Here is a 25,825-nt window from a genome sequence, read left to right as displayed (position 1 = left end):
TGTCCTACGTTCTAAAATTCCACTTTTTTCTGTAATATCAGAGACAGCACAGTTGAGAAGGTGTCACCACAGCAAATAAATAAGGCTGTTGTAATTCTAGGAAGTCTGGGAGTCCCTGGCTGGTACCAGCCTCCTCTTAGAGGAAGCAGGCGTGGAGAAGTGAGGGGTGGACTGGAGCTGCCAGCCCACATCTGCCCAGTGGCTGGCACCACGCCCCTTCTCAGTACCCGGCCCAGGCTGTGCCTCTTCAGCCTATCCCTTAGGACCCAAAACGTGGAATTTCCCCAGATTTTTGGGTTGGACCCTACCATCTAAAAGTACTGGCTGGGCACAGTGGCTCACACCTGTAATCGCAGCACTTTGGGGAGGCCACTTGAGGCCAGGAGTTTGAGACTAGACTGGCCAACATGGTGAAACCTTGTCTCTACTAAAAATACAAAAATCACCAGGTGTAATGGTGTGTGCCTGTGGTCCCAGCTACTCGGGAAGCTTGAGGCAGGAGAATCACTTGAACCCAGGAGGCAGAAGTTGCAGTGAACCAAGATCACACCACTGCACTCCGGCCTGGGTGGTAGAGTGAGACCCTGTCTCAAAAATAATAATAATAATAAAAATTTAAAAATAAAAGTACTGCCTAAGATTTCGTTTCAGGATCCTGCTGACAAGTTTGAACAGATTATTTCCTTTGTGCCCATGATGGCTAAGACCCTCTGTAGCATTAGACACGGACAGGCAGAGCCTCTCAGAGTCTAATCCAGGGCTGGCTCCTACCTGGAACAGGCGTGCCTCCGGGTTTTGATGCCTAGGGCAGGCATCACTTGTCAGCCTAAGTGCCCTCTTCCGCTGGGACCAGAGCTGGCCTCAGCTCCCACAGCATGGTTCTCCAGGCAGCACCATCGTCAGTAGAAAGTGCCCATGAGATGAAACCCATTCCTGTTTTCCCTCTCTGATCTGCCATTTCCTTTGAGAGATGGACAGAGAGGACATGTGACTTCTCTGGGACATGCAGGCGGAGGCACCAGAGGGGGTTCCCAGGCCCTTGGCTCCCTCGCCCGTCCCACTCCCCCATGCCGTCTCCCCTGCCTCTCTCAGAGCAAGGACTCAAATCCACCCCAGCTCCCACCCTCAGCCCTCTGCACCCTGACAAGCAGCTTGTGTTGCTTTTCCCTCTAGATTTGGTGTTGTACTGCGAGGCCTTCCTGACCACCTACAGGACCTTCATCTCCCCAGAGGAGCTCATCAAGAAGCTGCAGTACAGATATCCTTTCCCGCCTGACCCACGGCCCCTGCGCCATGGGCATTTCAGAGAGAGAGGGACCCTCTTGCCCCTCGGCCCTCGTGGGGGAAGCTGAGCAGCATGTTGGGTGGCAGTGTGATTGAAGTGGGGACACAGGAGCCCCACGGACCGAGGTTCCCACCTCTACCATCCTGCATTCCAGCTTTGAGCTCGGGCAAGTTCCTCATCTCTTAAAGGGTCGAGTGAAACGATGTGAAGAGGCTGGAATGTAGTCTGGTAATGTGTGCCTGGTGGCAGTTGTGGTCATTGGATGATTCTAAAAAAGAATTAGACACGCCCCGGACTGGGAGGAAGCGAGTGTGCTGGTCCTGCAGACGCCCCTGCAGAGACCCCCATGGTCGGCTCTGGCAGCTTCTCAGAGCTGAGCCCCAGGACATTGGGCACGATGGACACCAAGACCCAAATAGAAAGCTCAGGGGTCAGCACAGTCACCTCCCCCGCAGCGCACTCTGCGACTGCCACATCCACAACTGGAATGGGCTCCTGTCCCCAGATCTACCTCACGGGCCCACCCTCAGTAAATGTCACCCTCTGCAGTAGTGGCTGAGAAGGACCCCAGGGGCTTGGAAGGACCCACTTGTGTGACCCGTTGCTTCTTCAAGCCCAAACCTGCCCACCCTACGAGGCTGACCTGCAGCTGCTGCTCCAGGAGGGCAGGCTGGGTCGGCTGCTCCTCAGCCACCTCTTAGCACATAGCCCACGGCTGCCATCTGCTGGGCAGCCGCCACCACCTGGGGTAGGAAGTCCTGAGTCCACCAGCACCCTCACCCCTTCCTGTATGCCCTGAGCCTTCACTGCTCCACTCGGTCTCCTGCAGACCTCCTGGCCTCCCGTTCTCCCCTCGTGGTGACCTTTAGAATTCCGAATCTATCAAGACAGACGTGGACATCTTCCATTGGCGGAGTCTCGGGTCCCTGCCGGCAAGTTCTGTCACTCAGAGCGCCTGCTCACAGGCCTGGCTCAGTGAATGGCTGTCACTCACACGTGTCGAGGACTTGCTGGTCAGGCGAGATGTGCTTTACATGTGTGCTTTCACCTAGCTCTATGACCATTTTTTAATACGTGTGTGTGGGTGTGTGTAAAATTACCGTATTATACATGGGGCCACTGCTCTATAATTTCCTATTGTGTAATTGAGGAAACCGAGGCTCAGAGACAGGAAGGACCTGACCCATGTGGCTGCTTGGTGGGAAAGCAGCCACATGCCGCTTGCCCCCCTGCTGCCAGCGCCCAGGCTCTCCGCCTCTGCCTGGCTCAGCCATCATGGAAATGGTGCAGCATCAAGGTCTAGGCCTGATTGGCTGGCGACCCCTGTGCTATGGACCAAGCCATCATCCCTGCTACGTTGCTCTGTCCTGAGCCCCATGACTTGGAAGGTCCAGGATCGCTAGAGAGAGAGCAGGAGGGTATCGGAGAGGTCTGGAGAGTTGATGGCAAGCACAACAGCCGGGCAGGAAACCCTGACCGCAAAGTAGAGCCCAACCTCAGGGCATGAGCCAGAGCTGGTCGGGTGCTAGAAGGGCTGCCCTGGAGACAGGGAGCCAATTTGGAGCGTGCTGCAGCTCTGGGAAGAGAGACCCGGCCCAGTGTCACGGAGGCAAGAGCTCCCCTGCAGAGCCCAGGGAGGCAGCCTCAGGATGGAAACTCACAGAAAGACTGGAAGGAGACACTTCTGGCCTACACGCTTGCCCAGCGACCTGGGGTTTTAAGGGTGTTTGGTTTGGGCCCACCGTTCTCTACCTAAGGTTCAGCAAGGCACTCTCTACATGTCTGTAGTCTCACGGGCACCTCAGGGTGAACCCGACAGAAAGGCAGGCCTGGACAGTGCAGCAGTGATGGCATGGCAGGCAGGAGAGGACAGCAGCCGGGGGCATCCCTGGGGTCAGATGCCTGTGCTCAAATCCTGGCTTTGCAGTTGTTGCCCTGCGCTAGTCCCATGCCCTCGTTTCTGGATGCCAGTGCTTTACACGCAGGGAGACGGGCACATTGTGAGCGCTCAGCAAGTGGTCCCCAGGAGTCAGTCCTCCACTCCCACCACCCCCGGCCGGCCACGTGGCTATTTCTTTAACCCATGCTCCACATACGAGAAATTCTCTCCCTTCGCCGACACATTCAAGAAGCGCGTCAGCAAGAACACATTCTTCGTACTGGTGCGGGTGGTGGATGAGCTTTGGTGAGTGCTTCACCCTTGGGGTCCTAGGGGGCCAATGGGGAGGCAAAGGCTCCAATCCACCTGCTTCTCCTGCCCATCGGCTCTGGGCAGAGCTGGCTCTTGCCTGCATTATCTTGGTCCTTTGAGAGAATGGCCTGTCCCCAGCAGGCCAGGGTGAGGTGGGTGAGGTTCTCTCCTGGACCCTCAGGAGAGAACCCGCCACACCCACCTGCTCCCATGGGTATCTTAAGTCCAGTCTCCAGCAGGCCATGCTCTCAGCCACCAGCCATGGTGGAGGCTGGAATGGGAGAGGCTGCCTCTCCCTCACTCCTCAGTGTTTCCATGGCTGGCCATCTGACGGCATGGCACTTGCCATATCGGTTCCGCTGACAAATCTCCGTCAGGCGGACTGTCTTCCTCCTGCTGAGGGAGATGACCGTGGTCAGTGGCTGTGCGGCTGGGAAATGGCCACGCGTGGACAGCTCTCAGCAGGGCAAGTTGGGGAGCATCCCTCAGGCATCTAGTCTGAGAGGTCAGGAAGTCTTGGTGTCTCATCGCCCAATGGGAGCAGCAGCTCCCCAGGGCGGGATTTGTGTGGGACTTGTCCCTGCAGACCAGGCCCCAGCAGAGTCCCTGGCGCTTGTCCAGTGCCAACAGATGGCTGTTGCATGTATGGCAGGTGCTATGACCATCCCAACACCTCCAAGAACACAGGCAGCCATCCCAGGCTCTCGTCTCCTGCTCTCTTCCCATGAGAAGTTTCCCAGCCAGCTCTGTGCCAGTCATGGCCCCATGCCCTTTGTGTATCCCTAGGCAAAGCCAGAGTCTGCCTGGGCCTTGTGTTCCTGCTCCTCACCTTGTGCTCTTTGGTCCTTCAGCCTGGTGGAATTGACAGAAGAGATCCTGAAGCTGCTGATGGAACTGGTCTTCCGCCTGGTGTGCAACGGGGAGCTGAGCCTGGCCCGCGTGCTCCGGAAGAACATCCTGGACAAGGTAGACCAGAAGAAGCTGCTCAGGTGTGCCACCTCTGGCCAGCCCCTGGCGGCCCGGGGGGTAGCAGCCAGGTGAGGAGCCCACCTCTCCAGCCCCGCCTCTTCCCCAGGAGCTGTGCCTTTCTCAGTTTACCCTCCCTCCCTGCCAGCCCCACAGCCCCAGCCTGATTCTGCGCAGGCCCTTTGATGAGGTGCCTCAGGAACAGCCCCGTGGGTCCCTGGGGGCTGGGCCTCTTCTCCAGGAGACATATTGGGTGGTGATCCCCTTGTGACTAGGAAGTGGGCAGCAGGGCATGGGGCTTCAGAGGACAGGGCAGGAGTGCACACACCCTGGGCTTGGGTCAGTTCTGGGTTGTCCCAGCATGAACCTGGCAGTGGTTGATGCTAGCCCGGCCCTCTGGGCTACCCTGGCCATCCCTAAGAATCTGCATAAAGAGGCCAGCCAGGCATGGTGGCTCAAGCCTGTAATCCCAGCACTTTGGGAGGCCGAGACGGGTGGATCACGAGGTCAGGAGATCGAGACCATCCTGGCTAACATGGTGAAACCCCGACTCTACTAAAAAATACAAAAAATTAGCCAGGCGTAGTGGAGGGTGCCTGTAGTCCCAGCTACCCAGGAGGCTGAGGCAGGAGAATGGCGTAAACCCGGGAGGCGGAGCTTGCAGTGAGCTGAGATCCGGCCACTGCAGTCCAACCTGAGCGACAAAGCGAGTCTCTGTCTCAAAAAAAAAAGAATCTGCGTAAAGATTCCTGTCTGTGGCCTGCCCCCTCCACACCGACGGTGAGTGCCATTTGCAGCTATAGATGTCTGTTGAGTAGTGGGCTCCTTCCGGTGAGTGCATAGCCTTCGTTTCTTTGGCACCGTCTCTGTTCTTGCTGGCCACCTGGAAGCGGGCTCCAGCCATGAGTGAGCCTTCTTGGCATCTCAGTTGTCCATGAGCTCACGAGGGAAACTCAGGCTCCTGATTCCAGAAGCTGCTGGACACACTCAGCAGAAGCAGGAGAGAAAGGCAGACAGTGTTGTCCCAGAGAGAGGCAGGAGGCCCATAGGGCCCCAGGGAGCCTTTTGGGGCTTCCCCGCCACGTATCCTCCACGCTCCTGCTGGGCAGAGAGGCTCTCCTGCTCCGACACTGCAGCCCGGGCCTGCTTACCTCTCCCCACCGCCCTCCCCACCCCTGACGGCTCTTCTCACGCCTCTGTCTTCCAGGCCGGGGACCTTGCACGACTTTCACAGCCATGAGATCGCAGAGCAGCTAACTCTGCTGGATGCTGAGCTCTTCTATAAAATAGAGGTACAGGCTGCTCCTGCCATGGGGAGCCACACTGGTTGTCCCTGAATGAGAGAAACCCCATCATGGGAAAGCCGGGGGCTCCACCTCCATCTGCCTTCTTTCCTTTTGCAGATTCCTGAGGTTTTGCTTTGGGCAAAAGAGCAGAATGAGGAAAAGAGCCCCAACTTGACCCAGTTCACGGAGCACTTCAACAACATGTCCTACTGGTGAGGGGCCCAGCGCCAAGCCCTGTCGCTCTGGATGGTGGCACGTCTGGGTGGGCTCTGCGTTTTCCTTTGCAGGGAGCTCGAATGGTAGGAGAAGGAGCTACCTCTTTCATTCCTCTAAGCTCCTGGGGGCCCCGCGAGCATTGACCACGAACGGTAGACAGAGGACAGGGGCAGGCAGAGGACAAGGGCAGGGACAGGACGGGGCCTGCTGGAAGTGGCCACCTGGTCGAGGAGGCTCAGCGGGGGAGAGTGCCAGGGTCGAGGAGCAATGTCTGCCATAGGTGGTATTGGGAAGGGCATCCAGTTTGCCCTTCTGCCCTGTCACTGCCAGGCGATCTCAGGCTGACGCTCACACGGACTCTGCCTGACAAAACAGTTAGCACAGGAGTGGGCTCTATAACATTAATGTTTGGGGGTGTGTGTGTGTGTGTGTGTGTCGGAGTCTCGCTCTGGTGTGTGTGTGTGTGTGTGTGTGTCGGAGTCTCGCTCTGGTGTGTGTGTGTGTGTGTGTGTGTGTGTGTCGGAGTCTCGCTCTGTTAACAGGCTGGAGTGCAGTGGCATGCGATCTCAGCTCACCCACGCCCACCTCCCGGGTTTACACCATTCTCCTTGCCTCTGTCTTCTCGAGTAGCTTGGGACTCACAGGCACCCGCCACCCACTCCAGCTAGCTTTTTGCATTATTTAGTAGAGACGGGGTTTCACCGTTAACCAGGATGGTCTTGATCTCTTGACTCGTGATCTGCCCGCTCAAGCCCCAAAGTGCTGGGATTACAGGCGTGAGCCACTGCGCCCGGCCTAGTCTTTAATTCTTAAAGCAAAATGAATCCCAGTAGTGTGTTTATAAAGCAGAGCTCTTGTCTCTTCAAGAGGCGACAAAGCCCCCACAGCAGCTCAGTATCAGGCAGGGTCCCGCCCAGATCCCAGCAGCTGTGCGCCGCCCCCCACTGCCCACTGCTGTGCCAGCCCCACTGCCCACTGCTGCCTCCAGGAGAATGTCTGATGTGTTTTAAAGGCCCCGAGATCATCTCCCCTTTTCCTGCCATCCTCCCCACAGAAGCTCTCTGTCCTGGGGAAAGCATGTTTAGCCATGGCAGTCCAGTGTAGGGTTTTGCCCAACAGGATGTGGTTTCTAAGGCAGACGGAAGCTGCACACAAGGCCCCAAGCCTGGCTTCTGACAGCAGCCTCTGGCTGGGTGCAGGAAGCTTGGGTGGGGGCACGCTCCACAGGGCCTGGCTGCACAGAGGTGCAAGCGCAGTGGCTCACACCTATAATCCCAGGACTTTGGGAGGCCAAGGCAGGAGGATCACTTGAGCGTAGGAGTTTGAGACCAGCCTGGACAACATAGAGAGACCCCCATCTCTACAAAAAATTAAAATTAGCCAGGTGCAGTGGTACATACCTATAGTCCCAGCTACTCCGGAAGCTGGGGCAGGAGGATCAGTTGAACCCAGGAGTTCAAGACTACAGTGAGATATACTCACAGCACTGGGTGACAGATCAAGACCCTGTCTCTTTAAAAAAAAAAAAAAAAAAAAAAGGAAGAAGCAGCAGTGCAAAGTGTGGCACCTCCTCTAAGTGACCCTGGTAGTGGCCCCTGTGAACCACAGGAAGCTGAGGCTAGCGGGACACCCCTGCTGCGTTTATCCCACAGATGAGACTGGCCTGTGGCTTTGGTCTCGGCTTTGGTTGCTACTAAGGTTCTCAGAAGTTCCTTCCCTCGTGGCTGCCAAAAGTGACTTCTTACGTCACATGCTAGCGGGTCTCCCCGAGCCAGTCCTGCGCCGCACAAGGAACTTGCCCAGCCCCCCGGTACTCGGGGTCCATGCTTGCCAGGAAAGGCTCTGCTTTGATCCTTCCATGCTCCACCTGCAGATTCGAAGCCCCCTTTGGGCCTTTACCAGATTTCCTTATGGTCACCAGATTTATTGTCACCAGATTTCCTTGTGGTGTCTTCCCTCTGTCCCAGGATGCTGTGAGCTCCTGGAGAGCAGAAAGTAGGTCTATGCCTGGGGCAGGCTGCACGTACTCAGTATGGGTGGGCTGGTGACCACTGGCATGGGGGTCGTACAGGTCCTGTCTCCACCAGGACCCCTGGGGCCTGCAGGGACCGGTCAGCTCAGCTGTTTCTTTTTCCCTTGGTCCATGCAGGGTCCGGTCCATAATCATGTTACAGGAAAAGGCCCAGGACAGGGAACGGCTGCTCTTAAAGTTCATCAAGATCATGAAGGTAATGGTGGCCAAGTCCTCCCCAGGCCCCCACCATCAGTCCCTGCCTGGGGAGCCCGGGACCCGCCTGCCCTCCTGCCTCACAGCGCCGCCCCTCTCTCGGCAGCACTTGCGGAAGCTGAATAACTTCAACTCCTACTTGGCCATCCTCTCTGCCCTGGACTCAGCGCCCATCCGCAGGCTGGAGTGGCAGAAGCAGACCTCAGAGGTGAGCGGCCTTGGGGCGTGGGTGGGAGGATGCCTGGTAAAGGGGGCCATGCAGCCCTCAGACAACCAGCTGTGGCAGAAAGTGCTCCCACTGAAGCAAAGGCTGGGCCTAGGCCCCTGCTCTGCCACCGACATGCTGTGTGGCCAGGACAGCTGCCCTCCCACCTTCCTGTCTCTGATTGCCAGTCTTCAGGCCCCAGGGAGCTTCAAGGTTGGTTCCGGGGTGGTCACGTCCTGGTGTTCTGCTGCCACCCAGCAGGCCCATCCCTGGGTTCCCATCTCCCCTGCCCTTCCTCAGCCCGTTCTTCTGAAGGGTCTGCTTCAGGCCGGGCGCTGCGGTAGGTGCTGGGGACGCACTGTGAACAGCCCAGCATGATGTTGGGTGGGTTTCTGCTGGATAAGCGCTAAAAGAAGAAGGGTGGGCAGGTGGGCCAGCCCAGAGGAAGTGTTACTCATGCCACCACCTGTAGAGGAGGAGGAGTTTCCTGGGAAGGGAAGAGAATCAAAGGGGACAAAGGAGTGCACAACCGGGAGCAGGTGGGGATTGGCACCTCCAGGGACAGGAGGAGGCCAGGGGACCACATCCTCGGAGAAGGGGACCAGCTCTAGGTCATGAGAGCCTCAGGAGCCTGGTGAGGAGTTGGGACTTTATCCTGTGTAGGGAAATATTATTGCAAATGGGGGCAAAACCCATAGCTTTGAGTGTCAGCCAGGCCACCCAGGGATCATGTCAGGGATCCAAGTGTGACCAGACCACCCAGAGGTCATGTCAGGGACCCAAGGGTCAGCCACGCCACCCAGGGGTCATGTCAGAGACCCGGGTGTCAGTCAGGCCACCCAGGGTCGTCTTGTTCAAGCCCATGTTCAGGGATGGTTGTAAGCTAGTGTATGGGGAGAGGTGGGAAATTCACACGGCCTGTCTGCAAGAGGGCTCCTGAGGAGGCAGCACTGCAGGGAGAGGCACCTAACAGGAGAAGAGGCAAGAGAAGGGCCTTCTGAGTGGGGCAGGGCTGGCTGACTCTCCTAGGCGGGAGCCCCCCGCCCCTGCAGGAGAGAAGCCTCCCAGCCCTGAGGAGGGCGAGGTCACATGCTGTCTCTAGTTGGTCCTCCCTGAGTGCAGGGCAGAGCAAAGGCAGCTCCGAGCCAGGAGTGACGCCACTCAGTGTGTGCCTGGGAAGCTCCTCTGGCTGGCAGGAGCCCATCTTCCGGGACGTCGTACACACGTAGGCGCTGGCTGCCCAGGCACAATGAGTGCCGCGGGGTGTTTCTCCACAGAACGGCCTGAAGTCCCCCTGTGACCAGGGGTTGGGCTGACACGCGTTGAAAAGGACAGAATCCCTGCTGGCCAGGGCCAGCACCCACACCTGGCTGGATGTTTGCACGTGGTGGGACCTGTGGAGGTGGGCAGAGGGTGGTTGACCCTCCAGTTAGTGAGGAGGACCAGGGCTCTGTCCCAGCACTGCCCCAGCACTCGCTCACACCTGTCCTGTCCTGTCCTGTTCTTCCTGTCCTGCCAGGGCCTGGCCGAGTACTGCACGCTGATTGACAGCTCATCCTCCTTCCGAGCCTACCGGGCCGCCCTCTCGGAGGTGGAACCGCCGTGCATCCCGTACCTGTGAGTAGCAGCCCCTCCAGGCTCCCAGCCCCGCCTGGGTTTGCCTCCATTGCTCTGGGGAAGATCTGTCAGGCTCCGGCAGAGAAATCCTAATTTAGGGGTTTCTAACAGAGACATTTGTACTTCGGTTTTACTTAAGGTTCTTGTAATACATAATGTACAATACGTATATATAATATAATACGTAATGCTTCTTATAATACAGTTTAAACAGAACAGAAGGGCTCAGGTGAAGAACACAGGTTCTCCTTCCCCAGCCCCCAGCCCCGCTCTTGTTTCCTTCCGTAGCCTGCCCGTGAGCACGTGCAGCCATGCTTGTGACAGATGTATGGCTCCTGTCCCCACACACGGCATCACACAGTATTCCAGTGTCCTCACACGTGGCTGTGCATTAGAACAACCTGAGGATGCACAGCCACCCAGGAACCTTGAGAGCCTTGGTGTAAAGAAGCTCAGAAAGTGCTTCCTGAGTGTGGACCATGGGTGGGAGGAAATATGTTTCATAGAAAAGGGACATAGCGGAATAACCAAAGCCAAACAAGTGTCTGTTGCAGGAGTTACAAGAGCCTTTAGTGTGCCATAGACACTGAGAATCTCCAAGAGACCAAAACTCAGCAGCATCCCAAGGCTGAGTGTTCAATGGCACATCCTATAGGGTTCCTGTAGGGCAGCCCTCGAGGCCTCAACTCTCAGAGATACAAATCCCCAGGCTTTCTGCTCTGAGCGCTAACAGTCTTTCCCACCATGGCCTTACAGCAGCCTCGCCAAGCTGAGTTCTCCTGAGTGGGAGGAGCTCGGCCTGTCTCTGTCATCCGGCCTTAAGTCCTCTGCAGTCAGAAGCACCTATTAAGTGCTACAGCTACACCAGGCCGGGCGCTGTGGGTTTCCAAGCCTGTAATCCCAGCACTTTGGGAGGCCAGGCGGCGGATCAAGGTCAGGAGATCGAGACACAGGAAACCCCGCCTCTACTAAAAATACATAAAAATTAGCCGGGCGTAGGTGGCGGTCAGTCCCAGCTACTCAGAGGCTGGAGGTAGAGAATGGCGCGGAACCCGGGAAGCAGAGTTGCAGTGAGTCGAGATCGCCACTGCACTCCCAGCCTGGGCTTACAGCTGCCAGATCTCCATCTCAAAAAAAAAAAAAGCGCTACACCTTGTTTGTTCGTTTGTTTGTGATGGAGTCTCACTCTGTCACCCAGGCTGCAATGCAGTGGCATGATCTTGGCTCACTGCAACCTCTGCCTCCTGAGTTCAAGCAATTCTCCCACCTCAGCCTCCTGAGTAGTAGTTAGATTACAGGCTTGAGCCACCGCGCCCGGCCTTTTTGTATTTTTTTAGTAGAGACAGGGTTTCACCGTGTTGGCCAGGCTAGTCTCGAACTCTTGACCTCAGGTGATCCACCTGCCTTGGCCTCCCAAAGTGCTGGGATTACAGGTGTGAGTCATCGCACCCGGCCTGTTTCTTCATTTGTTTAATAAAGACGGAGTCTCTGTCACCCAGGCTGGAGTGCAGTGGTGCAATCATAGCTCACTGCAACCTTTAACTCCTGGGCTCAAGGAATCCTCCCGCATCAGTCTCCTTAGTAGCTGGGATTACAGGCGCACACCACCATGCCCAGCTAATTTTTGTACTTTTTGTAGGGACGAGGTCTTGCTATGTTGCCCATGCTGGTTTCAAACTCTCTTTTTTTATTTATTTATTTATTTATTTATTTTTGAGACAGAGTTACATTCTTGTTACCCAGGCTGGAGTGCAGCGGCGCAATCTTGGCTCACTGCAACCTCCGCCTCCCAGGTTCAAGTGATTCTCCTGCCTCAGCCTCCCAAGTAGCTGGGATTACAGGCGTGCACCACCACGCCCAGCTACTTTTTGTATTTTTAGTAGAGACAGGGTTTCACCATGTTGGCCAGGTTGAGCTCAAACTCCTGACCTCAGGTGATCCTCCCACCTCGGCCTCCCAAAGTGCTGGGATTACAGGTGTGAGCCGCCACACCCAGCCTAGCTGTTTTCAGACTCTTGAGCTCAATCCTTCTGCCTCAGCCTCCTGTAGAACTGGGATCACAGGTATGAGCCATCACACCCAGCCCACCACACCTGTTAATAAAAGGAGATCTCCGCCCCTGCCCCCTGGTTTGGGTTTTGGTTTTTTTGGGGGTTTTTGTATTTTTTTTTTTTTTTTTTTTTTTACTGCTCATTTGTTTAATGTTACTTTAGCAGCCATGGCAGCCACGTCACCCTCAGGCTTCTCATCAGCTGTACTGGCTTCCGAGGGCCCCAGCAGGTGCTTGTGGAGCCAGAGGCCAGAGGCTGAGGAGGGAGTTTGTTCTGGGAAAGACAGACACCGCAGACTGGCTCTTCGGTTTGCTCTGGGGTTTGGAAGCAGCAAGGGCTAGAGTCATGTGTCAGGCGCTAGGACTCGCAGTGAGCAGCTGCCAAACCAGCCCCTCCCTGTAGCAGTAACAGGCTTCCTAACCCGTCCTCCCAGGGGGCTGATCCTGCAGGACCTGACCTTCGTTCACCTGGGAAATCCAGACTACATCGATGGGAAAGTGAACTTCTCCAAGCGGTGGCAGCAGTTCAACATCCTCGACAGCATGCGGTGCTTCCAGCAGGCGTGAGTGCCGCTGCCCCGGGGGGCTGGGCAGAGCGGAGCCCTGGGCCACACCCAAGGAGAGACAGCCCGGGATGCCGAGGGGAGGGGGAGCCACAGAGGACCCAGGGACCCGCCCCCTGCTGAGCAGGGATATAGTCCAGGCCCTTCAGTTTCTGCCAGGATGACTTGAGAGCATGCCCACCAGGCTCCATGCCAGGCCTGGCCCTGGGCCTGGACCCCGTGATGGCACAGCTCATCCTCCCATTTTATACACCAGAAGCTGGTGCCCACCTTGCTGTGAGAAGCGCCTGACAAACCCTGGCCTGCCTGACTCGGAGGCACCAGAGCTCCCCCGGGGCGGGCCCTGACATGCATTGTTGGGGGCAGTGGGGTCACCTGGGGCCCCTTCCCTTTGAGCAGCCCAGCCTCAGGGCCCTGTTTGTGCTCCATATGCTGGTACTGTCTTTGAGTGCTGGTATCCCCCCTTTGTCACGTTGGTTAATGGCAGCCCCTGCAGCATCCGTTTGCTGCGAGGTTGTGGGGATGGTCCCCACGGCACCATCCAGGAGGGTGGCGCCATCGGGCCGTCCAGCCCACACAGGTGCTCACTGACTGCTCCCCATCCCCTCCACCAGGCACTATGACATCCGGAGGAACGACGACATTATAAACTTCTTCAATGACTTCAGTGACCACCTGGCTGAGGAGGCCCTATGGGAACTCTCTCTGAAAATTAAACCCAGGAACATAACAAGGAGAAAAACAGACCGGGAAGAGAAGACCTAGGAGCAGCCGCCGGGATCGAGGAGAATGCTCAAGGGGCGCGGAGGGCAGCTCCCAGACCGGAGAGGACCTTGGACCTGTTAGGCGCGTGGCAGGAGTCCTGGCCTCGGAGCCACGAGGCTGGCCAGGCCTCAGCGGGGCTGGGCGGGAGCTGGAGCCTGCCTGCCGCTTCCTGCCTCCCTCCTCTGTGGGAGCAGACCCGTGGGCCTCTGCAGCCAGCAGGCAGGTCTTGTTGCCAATTTGCAAACCGGTGGTTTTCTGGTTTGGTTTTGTTTTCTGCTTTTACTTCCATCTCTCCCCTCTTGCCCTTCCACCCACTCCCCTCCAGGGAGAGAGCAGCAGAGACCTCATCAGCAGACCAAGGAAGTGGCGGGTGCTGCCCCTCCCTGAGCTGCAGGGTCCCTGAATCTTCTGAAATGGAAAATGAGTGGAGGCCTTCTGGGGTGGGTTGTCCTCCAGGGGCCCTGGAATGGGGGCGAGCAGCTGGGTGGGCAGAACGGAGAGTAGACTGGGAGGAGGTCCTTTCACTTCTCGCTTCCGCTTCTGTTGCATGGAGGATGGTGTGAGCTTTGCAGCAGGCCCGGAAAGGTACGCAGGTGACCCCTTAGCAGCTGGTGCTCTGCACCGTGGTACTGGCGCCATCAGGGCCTCCCTTGCCCGCTGAGAGCAGCAGCAGTGTCTGTCATCCTGTCGCCCCTTACCCCCCACCCCAGGCCACTGGGCCCCTCCCACACCACCTGGGGAGCTGAGCAGAGGAGGCTGGAGTAAGGGAGGACTTGATCATCCAAGAAGTACTTTTTATTGCTGGGAGTCTTCTGAACCTCACCAAACTGAGGCCAGAGCTGAGCTCCTGGGGGAGTTAGTTCAGAGGGGAGAGGCCAGCACCTCCCTCCTCCATCGCTCGCTGTGTGCCTTAAACTCCATCTCCTGTCCCTCCCCATCCCCTGGCTTTCCCTCCCTCCTCGCCCCATCCTGGGCCGGCCAGCAGGGCTCCTCCTCTGGCTCTTCAGACCTTTCAGCCAGTGCTGTCAGTGCCCCTGGGAGGGAAGGGCATCCCTGAGGCACCCGAATGGGCCCTCGGGATGCAGGGAGGCAGAGGCCTGGCCGCGGAGGAGCGCCCTAAGGTAGCAGCTGCAGCAGGTGCGCCCTCTCCCTACTCTCCCCACACTAGAGCGGCTTGCAGAGCAGATGCTCTTTCCCTCCTCCTCGTCAAAACCGTTCTCGCTGCTGAGCTTGACAATCTGGGCAAGGCTTGTGGGGCGCTTGGCAAACAGAACCTGCCCTGTGCCGCCCGGCTCTGTGGCCTCCAGCATGAGCCTGCAGGAAGGGCACTGCGGGAACCCAGTCGTGCTGCCCCAGCCCATGCCTCCGGGTCTGCTGTGCAGGAATGAGTGCTCATTTGTCCCAGGTTTAGGACAGCAGGGTCAAGTGAACAGCAGGGTCTAACTATGCTTAGCCCAGTTCAAACAGAACAAAGGCAAAACGTAGAAAGCAACATCTGTTGATCATTTGGGGTTTTTTTAAAACAACCATGTCACTTTGAGTCCTTCGTGGGTTTTTGAACAGCATTTATCAAGAAGAAAATATGGGTTTTTTCCCCTCTCCCATGTTTTGTTTGTCCTGTAGATAGAGGGAGGAAAGCCGTGCAGTGGCAGGCGGGACCCCCTCTGGCGGCGGGACCCCCTCTGGCGGTGGTCCTGCAGGGCCAGCCGGGACCTGTCACTTTATTATTTAAGGAGTGTGTGTGTAGAGTCGCTGGCTTATTAACAGTATTGTGTGTGGGTTGGGTTTTTAGTTTGTTCCTTCTTTTTGAAGTCCCTTCATTTCAATCCTTGCCTCTCTCTCCCCTTCCCTTGCCCAGCTCTGTTGAATGCTGCTGTGCGCGTGTGAGGGCCTCTCTGCACACAGGGCCCTTGGGTTTGTGCGAACTGAAATTCTCCCTGTATTTGTGAGACTCGTAGGAGTCCCCCTCTGGAGCACAGGCAATGCCAGTGCCATGCTGCAGCCTCAGAAACCAGGCCTCTCCCCCTAGCAGCAGGCGGAACCGTGTCTGTGGTCGGGTGCTGTCCACAGCTCTGTCTGCCTTGTTCTTGGGCTTGAGCCAGGTGGAGGTGGGGTCTCTTCACCTTCCCTGAATTCAGAACAGACCCTGTGCCTGGCCCTAGTGTGCCCAAGCAACTCCCCAGGCCCTTGTTGGGAGCCCTTGGTGGTCTGAGCAGCGGGGCCCAGGCAGCACATGAGCAGTGCCCGGGGCTCCCTGCGTGAGGACGGCAAGGTGCGATGTATGTCTCATTTATTGATGGCAGGCGTGCCCCTGCGCCCCCTGCTCCTGGCCCTGGTTATTGCTGAGCTCTGTGCTCAGTGCTGCGGCCTGGCCATGGCTCGTCTGTTCCTTCTGGGGGGCCGGGCGGGTTGTGGGAATCAGTCTTCACAAACAGACAGGAGCCAGGCAGAGGACTCGTTCCTTGCAGAAGTCAGTCCTCACCTGCAGGTGTCGGGGTGGGCAAGGAGGGGCAGGCACACACCATGTCTGACCTAAACCCAATTCTGGGGAGTGTCTCCCGCTCCAGCCCCACGACCTCCACAGGGTTACATTGTAATATATATGCCCCAGCTAACCTGTCTGATGGTGGCATCTTCCTGCAGACATTTCAAACATGTAACTTTTATATGAAAAAAAATAAACACAGACGAAAGCTGCCGAATGTCATGTCCACGCCCAGCTGCGTGTGTGCAGTTACAGTGACAGCCCAGCCTGCTCCGGGCTGGCCTCGCCACCTCTTTTCTGAGACCCCTGTAGCAGGCAGGGCTTCTGGGAGGCTGAGGGTCATTCAGCTGCATTCCCAGGCCCACTCGCTGCCGTTGGGGTAGTTGTGGCTGAGTGGAATGGATGTCGCCAGAACTTTCCCTCCTAAGCCTTGTGCCCTAGAAGCAGTCAACTGGGCAAAGAATTGCTCGTTCCCTGGAGGTCGGTTCATGCAAAAGAGTCCCCCACCCCAGTGTCCTGGTGAAAAGGGCGTCCTCGGGTGGGATTCGGGAGTGCAGGCTCTAGAACTGCTCCTCAGGGCCCGGAAGCACTCTTTATGGTGTGCCTTTTGCGGTGTTTCCTCTGCCACCCAGGAGGCAGCGGCAGAGGCTCGGGCCCAGCCCCAGCAAGGAACAGCAAAGCCTCTGCACTTACAGGAGTCGGAGTGAGGAGGCCCTGGAGATTCCAGTCCCTTCTCTGCCCTGAGGTGTGCTGTGTCCCCTCCATGCAGAGTTAGGCACAGGGCCCAATGGTTCTGGGAGACCATTCACCATCTCCCTATCTTCCTTATCCTCTCAGAGCCACCTCCATGCCATGGCCCACCTGTGCCCCAGGGTTTCCACGCTAGCACCTGAGACCAAGCACCCCGGCATAGCCACCCAGGGATGGCGGGAGTCAGGGCCAGCCCTCATATTCACCCTGGTTCCCAGTCCCCAGCTTTCAGCCCCACGGCAGCCCCTGGGGAAGCCGAGGATCTCTGCATCTCTCTGTACTTGGTCGTGCAGAGGTCGGACCTGGTGAGGAGGAGGCATCTCCCCTCATGCCCCCTCAAAGACAGCAGCTTAAGTCTGTCCCTTTAAAGGGAGAGGCCAAGTATTCCCGGAGCGATCACAAGATCTGATAGAAGGGACCCCGCATCAGGCAGGCATCCACCGTCCCCTCAGGTGTTGGCAGTGCCCGTGTGCCAGGCACCACCCCGGAGGATGGAAGCCCAGGTTCTCTGTTTTGTTCGTTGCAATCCTCTGGCACATTGCTCAGCCACTCCAGCCACTCGTGCCTCAGGCTCCTCCTCATCTGCTTTTGTCCAGTTTGACCAATGAGCTTGCAGAGGCCCAAGAGAGACCAGTTCACTCCTTATTCCTCCACTCCCATCTCCCTCCCCTGCCAGCAACGCCAGGAACCTGGTCTGGCCCCAACAACCCTAGTGAGCAGTAGGTGACATGCCAGGTATGGACCTCAGGCCTCAGCCTTCCCACCAGCGCTGCGGGGCAGCAGCTGCTGCCACCCACCCTGGTCTTTGGTGACCGGCAGACCGCGAGATTCAGCGAGACCGCGAGATTCAGCGAGACCGCGAGATTCAGCAAGGGAGCCGCCATGGTCACGGAGGAAACACCTTGGCTTCCGCCCCACCCTCAGAGTGTCCCCGCCCAGGGCCTGAGAGTGTGCGTGCTTAGCCAGTAACCCAGGAGGCTCCGATGCCTGCTCCAACCAAGAACTGCAGTCCCACCGAAGGTATCTGAGCCGAGGGCCCCAAGCCTCCCACCTGCTCTGACCTTGCGGTCCACAAGCTGGGTCCCGCCCCCAGCAGTGCAAGGCTGGAGAATGAGGTATGATGGCTGACTGCTCACTGTCCCCCTGTGTGAGGAGAGGCAGGCCCCAGCATTCATTCAAACCATTTTTTTTTTCATTCATTTACTAGGAGTGCATTATTTAGGAAGCAGTCAAGATGTGGCTCGGGCCATCTGAGTCCCTCATTGGCTGCCAGCAGTCTGGGGGAATATGGCCTTGGCTGCAAAGGACTGTGTCCTGACTCTGCAGCTAAGCAAAAGGACCCTGGGTAAGTGGTTTTCTTCTCTGCTTCCCAGTTTCCCCAGCTGGAAGTGGGGGTAATAACAGCCTCTACTTCCTAAGGTCTCACAAAGTTTCAATGAGTTAATACTTGGAACAGGGTCTGGTGAGCATTTTGGAGTACCAAGCACTCTACAGACTGCTTTACCTCATTCACTTCTCTTAATAGAAAAATCACACAGGCCGGGCGCAGTGGCTCACACCTCTAATCCCAGCACTTTGGGAGGCTGAGGCAGGCGGATCACTTCAGGTCAGGATTTCGAGGCCAGCCTGGCCAACATGATGAAACCCCATCTCTACTAAAAATACAAAAATTAGCCGGGCGTGGTGGCGGGCGCCTGTAGTCCCCGCTACTGAGGAGGCTGAAGCAGGAGAATCGCTTGAACATGGGAGGCGGAGGTTGCAGTGAACTGAGATGGTACCACTGCACTCCAGCCTGGGTAACAGAGCGAGACTCTGTCTCAAAAAAAAAGAAAAGAAAAAGGAAACACTAAATTTGTTTTATGAATGGAATATAACCTTGACAATGAATCAAGACAAGGACAGTACAAGATCATTACAAGTCAGTCCAGTGTATGAATACTGATACAAAATTTATAAAATCATCTTAGCAACCCCAAACCAGCATCACATAAAAATCAGTCCTTCCTGACCAGGTTGGGCTTATCTCAAAAACGCAAGGATGGAATAATTTCAATCAGTTAACGTCACTGACCCCTATGCTAGACGCTGCGGCTCTACACATCTGGTTTGCATCTCCTTCCTGGGCACACAGGGAACTACACTTCCCAGGCCCCTGCCTGAGATCTGAGAGGCAGACACATGTCACTGTGGGCTGGGCGTTTAAGAACTGTTGCGTGGCTCCGTACTTACTCTTTCCTACCCCCAGTACTCCTGGAGTCTGGGTGGTAAGATGGCAGAGCCCGAAGTTGGCGGAGCCTGGACAGGGACCACCCCACTCACCCATGTTGGGCTTGCTTGACGTGAATGAAAAATGAAGCTATGGAGACTTCAGGGTTTATTTTCACGGCATGGCCTCACTTCCCCCAAATATACCACGTTAACAAATGAAAGGAAGAAAGCCACAGAATCACCGCAATAGTCACAGAACAGCCTTTGTTTAAAATGCAACATCCATTCATTATTTTTATTATGAATAATAAAAATTCAGGGTTTCACTTTTGTCCCCCAGGCTGGAGTGCATAGCATCTGCTCACTGCAACCTCGACCTCCCAGGCTCAAGCGATCCACCTCACCCTCCCAAGTAGCTGGGACTACAGGCACACACCGCCACACCCAGCTAATTTTTTATTCTTTGTAGACACCAGGTTTTACCATGTTGGCCAGGCTCGTCTTGAACTCCTGAGCTCAAGCGATCCACTCACCTCGGCTTCCCAAAGTGTAGGGATTCCAGGCGTAAGCCACCGCGGCCAGCCAAAAAAAAAAACCTTTTTGTTAACTAGAAATAGAAAGCCTCTTTAATCTGATAAAGGTTACCTTCCAAGATCCTATACAGACATACTTAATTGTGAAATATTCAAAGTGCTTCTTTTAAAATCAGAAACAAGAGAAAGATTCCAGTAACTCCTTGTCTGTTCATTGTACTGGAGATCCTTGCCAACGTTGGAGAAAAGTAAATAACTGAGAGATGAACAAGAAAATCTATCAAGGTGGCTAGCTATACAACCAGGTAAAAAGTTAAACATATTCCTATATACAGTCAATAAGCAACCAGAAAATGTAATCCTTTTTTTGTTTGTTTTTGAGGATTTTGGGTTTTCTGTTTTGTTTTTGGTTTGTTTTGTTTTTTGTGGTTTTTTTTTTTTTTTTTTTTTTTTGAGACAGAGTCCTGCTCTGTCGCCCAAGCTGGAGTGCAGCAGCGCGATCTCAGTTCACTGCAAGCTCTGCCTGTCGGGTTCATACCATTCTTCTGCCTCAGCCTCCCGAGTAGCTGGGACTACAGGTGACCGCCACTATGCCTGGCTAATTTTTTGTATTTTTAGTAGAGACAGGGTTTCACCATGTTAGCCAGGATGGTCTCGATCTCCTGACCGCGTGATCCCCTGGCCTTGGCCTCCCAAAGTACTGGGATTACAGGCATGAGCCACCGCACCTGACCTGTTTTTGTTTCTTTTAATGGTGTCTTGCTCTGTTGCCCAGGCTGGAGTGCAGTCTCAAACTTCTGGGCACAAGCAGTCCTCCCACCTCAGCCTCCCCAGGAACTCAGACTACAAGCACGTGCCACCATGCCCGGCTTCAAAAAATGTCATCTTAAAGGACCCCATTTATACTAGCATCACAAGTCTTACGGTCCTAGACCAGCAAAAGATGTGTGAAACCTTTATAGGAAAAATCAGATTTTATTAAAAACCATAAAAAACACCTTAATAAATTGAGAGGTGTGAATGTTTGTGGATAGGAAAATTAACTTTCTGGGAGTTTTTTGAGACAGGGTCTCACTCCCGTCACCCAGGCTGCAGCACCATGGTGTGATCTTGGCTCACTGCAGCCTCATATTTGTGGGCTCAGGTGATCCTCCCACCTCAGCCTCCTCAGTAGCTGGGACTACAGGTGTGTGCCACCACCTCCAGCTCATTTTTTTTTTTTTTTTTAAGTAGAGACAGGGTTTTGCCATGTTGCCCAAGCTGGTCTCACACTCCTGGGCTCAAGCAATCCACCTGCCTTGGCCTCCCAAAGTGCTGGGATTACAGGCATGAGCCACCACGGCCAGCCAACTTTTGTAAAGATGTCACTTCTCCCCCAGATAATGTATAAATTCAAAACTATTCCAAAGGAAATCAAAGAAGGACTTTATGTGGTCCTTGATGAAGTTAATTCTAACGTGTTAAAGAATTACCACTCTGGCGATTCCACCCAGCCGTCCTCCTAGGAAAGCTTGATCAGATTTTAAAATCCTGCCTGTGGCCAGGTCAGGTAGCTCTCACCTGTAATCCCAGCACTTTGGGAGCCCAAAGCGGATGGATCACTTAAGGTCAGGAAATCAAGACCATCCTGACCAACATAGTGAAACCCCATCTCTACTAAAAAAAAAAAAAATACAAAATTAGCCAGTTGTGGTGGCACATTCCTATAATCCCAGCTACTTGGGAGGCTGAGGCAGGAGAATCACGTAAACACGGGAGGCAGATGTTGGAGTGAGCTGAGATCACGCCATTGCACTCCAACCTGGGCGACAAGGGCGAAACTTGATCTCAAAAAATAAAATAATAATGTAATATATATAATAAAACCCTGCCTAAAGTCATCAGAGAGCTAGGAGAGAAGGAAGAGTTACTGGGCCAGGCTTCAGGAAGAGACAGAAGGGAAGCCTGACACCTGGGGCCATGTAATGTTAAGGGAGTCTGACAATTCCAGATGAGGTGGCCGAGGAACTGAGCAGAATTTCAGACAAAAGTGTAGTTAAGGAAAAAAGGGGAGAGTCCATAACTCACCAGGCTTTGAATTGAAACCTTAGGGAGGTGCCCTGCAGGTGGAAGGGGCACCCATGACAAGTATACCAACAGGGATGGAGCCAGCTCCAAATCATCTCAGTCTCTGAAACTGGGTTAAGATGATTCTGGACACCTAGCAACCCAGGCAGCTGCGGGAAACAAAAGGCAAAGAAACTGGAGAGGTTTGGCCGGGCGCGGTGGCTCAAGCCTGTAATCCCAGCACTTTGGGAAGCCGAGACGGGCGGATCACGAGGTCAGGAGATTGAGACCATCCTGGCTAACACGGTGAAACCCCGTCTCTACTAAAAATACAAAAAAGTTAGCCGGGGTAGTGGTGGGCGCCTGTAGTCCCAGCTACTCGGGAGGCTGAGGCAGGAGAATGACGTGAACCCGGGAGGCGGAGCTTGCAGTGAGCTGAGATCGCGCCACTGCACTCCAGCCTGGGCGACAGAGCGAGACTCTGTCTTACAAAAAAAAAAAAAAAGAAGAAGAAGAAAAGAAACTAGAGAAGTTAACATCCTCCTAGGTCTCAAGTTATTTCTTAATTTTTCACATACAGCAAAAAGTAGGGCACAAGCATTTCTTGCTTAAAAAGAAAAATAGAAGCATTTGACAGAATCAGCCCCCGAAGGCTGAAATTTGGAGTTCTCAAATGTGGGTGTGAATGTGCAATGCTTAACTGCGTTCTAGGAGTAACACAAGCCTGAGAAATTTGGCAAATAATTGGAAAATATAAACAGGACAAATGGAAATTCTAAACCAAGAAATACCTCATATGAAGAACTCAATGACTGTTTAAGAGCAAAATTAGGAAACTGGAGATAGGTTAGAAGCTATGAGGGGGCCGGGTACAGTGGCTCACGCCTGTAATCCTGATATTTTGGGAGGCCGAGGCAGGTGGATTACTTGAGATCAGGAGTTCGAGACCAACCTGGCCAACATGGTGAAACCCCATATCTACTAAAAATACAAAAATCAGCTGGGTGTGATGGCAGGCACCTGTAATTCCAGCTACCTGGGTGACTGAGGTAAGAGAATCACTTAGAGTCCAAGAGGCGGAAGTTGCAGTGAGCTGAGATCACGCCACTGCACTCCAGCCTGGGAGACAGAGTGAGACTACATCTCCGAAAAAAAAAAAAAGACGCTGTGGGTAGAATGCAGCATGAAGAGACACAAGATGGAGCAAACCAGGCAGGAGGAGACCCAGGGATGGAAGTCCTGAGGGTAAGTGGACCAGCAGAAAGGAAAAGATCACAGCAGAAGCAAGGAATGCCTCACGTGTACATCAATGTTCACAGCAGAATTATTCACACTGGCCAAAAAGGGGAGAGGACCCAAGTGTCCATCAGCTGGTGAAAAGATTAACAAAATGAGGTATGTCCATACAATGGAACACTTCAGCAATGGAGGAATGAGCTGACATGTGCTGCAACATGGATGAGCCTTGAAAACATGGACATGGCCGGGTGCAGTGGCTCACACCTGTAATCCCAGCACTTTGAGAGGCCGAGGCAGGCGGATCACTTGAGGTCAGGAGTTCGAGACCAGCCTGGCCAACATGGTGAAACCCTGTCTCTACTAAAAATACAAAAATTAGCTGGACGTGCTTGCTTGAACCCAGGAGGTGGAGGTGGCAGTGAGCCGAGATCGTGCCACTGCACAGAGCGAGACTCCAACTCAAAAAAAAAAAGAAATGTAGAAGCTGGGTGTGGTGGCTCACACCTGTAATCCAACTGGGAGGCTGAGGCGAGTGAATCACAAAGGTCAGAGATCAAAGTGTCTGGCCAACATAGTGAAACCCTGTCTCTACTAAAATAAAGAGTAGCTGAAGTGGTGGCAGCCTGTAGATCCCAACTACTTGGGAGGCTGAGGCAGGCGAATCACTCAAACCTGGGAGGTGGAGGTTGTAGTGAGCCAAGATTGAGCCACTGTACTCCAGCCTGGCGACAGAGCAAGACTCTGTCTCAAAAAACAAAAAAAAGAAAGAAACATGGACATGAAAGAAGTCAGATGCAAAGAGTGCAGTATCACATGATTCAGGCATGAGTCTCAGGGGCTGCACAGTTTGTCTGGAGAAATTGAAACAGACTAGAAAAAAAAAAGGGGAGCATGAGGGGCAGGCCCTCAGTGGCTCACGCCTATAACCTCAGCACTTTGGGAGCCCAAGGCAGGCGGATCACCTGAAGTCAGGAGTTTGAGACCAGCCACGAGGTCCAATATGGTGAAACCCCATCTCTACTAAAAAATACAAAAAAAGTGCAGCGGTGGCTCACGCGCGCAAATCCTAGCAGTGGAGGCTGAGGTGAGCAGACCACTTGAGGTCAGGAGTACAAGATCAGTCTGGCAAACAGAAGGAAACCCTGACTCTACTAAAATACAAAGCTGGGCATGGTGGCGGGCACCTATAGTCCCAGCTACTCAGGAGGTCAAGGAAGGAGAATTGCTTGATCCCAGGAGGTGGAGAGGTTGCAGTGAGCCAAGATCGTTCCTGCAGTGCTTGGAGCAGATGAGACTCCCTCTCAGGAAGAAAAAAGAAAAAAACTTAACTGTACATATATATATATATATATATATATATATATATAAAAATTAGCCCGAAAGTGGCTGCGCCTGTAGTCTAGCTACTCAGAGGCTGGCCTTGTAAGAATGGCTTAAGCGTGGGGAGGCAGAGGTTACAGTGAGCAGGGTCGCACCACTGCACTCCAGCCTGGGTGACAGAGCGAGACTCCAACTCAAAAGGGGTACATGAATGATCTTTGGGGATGATGGAAACTTTTAAAGAATTAGGATCATAGGCGGTGTGGTGGCTCAGAAGCCTGTAATCCCAGCACTTTGGGAGGCGAGGCGGGCCGGATCCGAGTCAGGAGATGAGACCATCCTGGCTAACTCTGGTGAAACCCGTCTCTACTAAAAATAAAAACTAGCGAGGCCCGGCGAGGCGCCCTGTAGTCCCAGCTACTTTCCCGAGGGAGGGAGGCAGGAGGTAAGTGAACCCGAGGAGGCGGAGCTGCAGTGAGCTGAGATCCGGCCACTGCACTCCAGCCTGGGCGACAGAGCCAGACTCAGATCTCAAAAAAAAAAAAAATTGGATCATGGTGCTAGTTGCACAGTTCTGCAGATTTAAAAATAACTGAATCATAAATGAGTAAATGTTGTGATATGTAGATTATACCTCAATAAAGCTGTTATTTTAAAAAGTTTTTCTAAACCAATTGCCCAGTTATCATGTCACCGCTCCTCATGTCCGAGTCCACCCTTCATTACCTGCTCTGCAATGAAGACGTCTCCTTTGCAGTGAGCACGTTAAGTTCTGTCAATAGAGACGCTGGAGAGACACTGCTGGAGGAAGGCCCTGGCCTTTTGTCCTTGCTCTGGCTCAGTGTCTGCTAGAGGCGTGTGTGGAGACCTGCCCCTACCGTGCACCTGTCACTTCGGCCCCAGTGCTGGTAGGGTGGCCACCTTGCTGGGGCCCTCCAGGCATAGGTAATGCACACCTCACCCTTGTGCCACTCTGCTGGCCAGCAGGTTCCCAACACCCCAACTCCCAATGCATGCCCGCCCACCAGCCTCAGCCCACCTGCACCTCAAAGGGACTTGCCCAGCCCAGTGAGCCAGCTCTGGCCCGAGGGCCCAGTGAGTGCTACCTCCCAGTGGGCTGCACTCAGACTTTCTCTGGTGACTTCTCAATCCCAGCCATGGGGATTGGGCCCTCCTAAGTTTTTCCTTCTTGGGTACTCACCTTCAGCCCTAGAGCATTCTTTAGCACTCACAGTTTCTCTTCTCTTCAGGTTATTCTTTATATTAATCTTTTCCTGTCCAAATTACTCTGTATGTCTCCTGATCAGTCCTTGACTGGAAGCATCAAGCCTTGGATTCAAGAAGCCTCATGAACCCCAAGCAGGATAAGAAGAAGAATACACCAAAGCACAGCATGGTTAAGCTTTTGAAAACCAAAGAGAAAAAGAAATTTTTAAGCAACCATAAGGGGAAAAAGGGCCCATTACCTTCAAAGGAGCCCCAATTAGACTCCTCAACAGAAACGATTGAGGCCAGAAGAGAAGGGAATGGTACCTTCTTCAATGCCAAAAGAATAGGACCACCACCCAAAATTCTATGCTCACTGAAAATACCTTTCAAGAATGCAGGCAAAATCAAAGATATTGTGAGATGAACAAAAACAGACAACTCACCACTGGCAGACCCACACTAAGCAAAGACTAAACTGTCTCAGGCAGAAGGGGAATGATCCCAAATGGAAGATCACACTTGGCAGGAGAGAATGGAAGAGCAACAAAAAGAGTAAACAAGTGGATAAATGAACACTCGCTATGTAAAACCGCAAATGAAAATGTCTTGTCTGGGCACAGTGGCTCACGCCTGTAACCCGACACTGGGAGGCTGAGGCAGGTAG

The 25,825-nt window shown here is 54.3% G+C and overlaps 1 protein-coding gene across 7 annotated transcripts in view; it reads left to right on the top strand.

Moving 5' to 3' along the window:
- The window catches only part of RAPGEF1 (Rap guanine nucleotide exchange factor 1), a 169,998-nt gene extending 153,925 nt beyond the window's left edge, over positions 1–16,073 (top strand). For all 7 annotated transcript variants that reach the window (XM_031654661.1, XM_003911164.4, XM_031654669.1 and 4 more), the window contains 10 exons: positions 1,174–1,258; positions 3,378–3,470; positions 4,328–4,513; positions 5,650–5,734; positions 5,846–5,940; positions 8,094–8,172; positions 8,278–8,379; positions 9,896–9,993; positions 12,478–12,606; positions 13,221–16,073. In XM_031654661.1, coding sequence (XP_031510521.1) covers positions 1,174–1,258; positions 3,378–3,470; positions 4,328–4,513; positions 5,650–5,734; positions 5,846–5,940; positions 8,094–8,172; positions 8,278–8,379; positions 9,896–9,993; positions 12,478–12,606; positions 13,221–13,371 — 1,103 coding nt within the window. In that variant the 3' untranslated portion in view covers positions 13,372–16,073. The remainder of the gene's footprint in view (positions 1–1,173; positions 1,259–3,377; positions 3,471–4,327; positions 4,514–5,649; positions 5,735–5,845; positions 5,941–8,093; positions 8,173–8,277; positions 8,380–9,895; positions 9,994–12,477; positions 12,607–13,220) is intronic.
- Positions 16,074–25,825: the final 9,752 nt, after the last annotated feature.

The sequence above is a fragment of the Papio anubis genome, chromosome 13 (genome assembly GCF_008728515.1).
Source record: "Papio anubis isolate 15944 chromosome 13, Panubis1.0, whole genome shotgun sequence".
NCBI lineage: Eukaryota > Metazoa > Chordata > Mammalia > Primates > Cercopithecidae > Papio > Papio anubis.
This window is presented reverse-complemented; position numbering and strand designations above follow the sequence as displayed.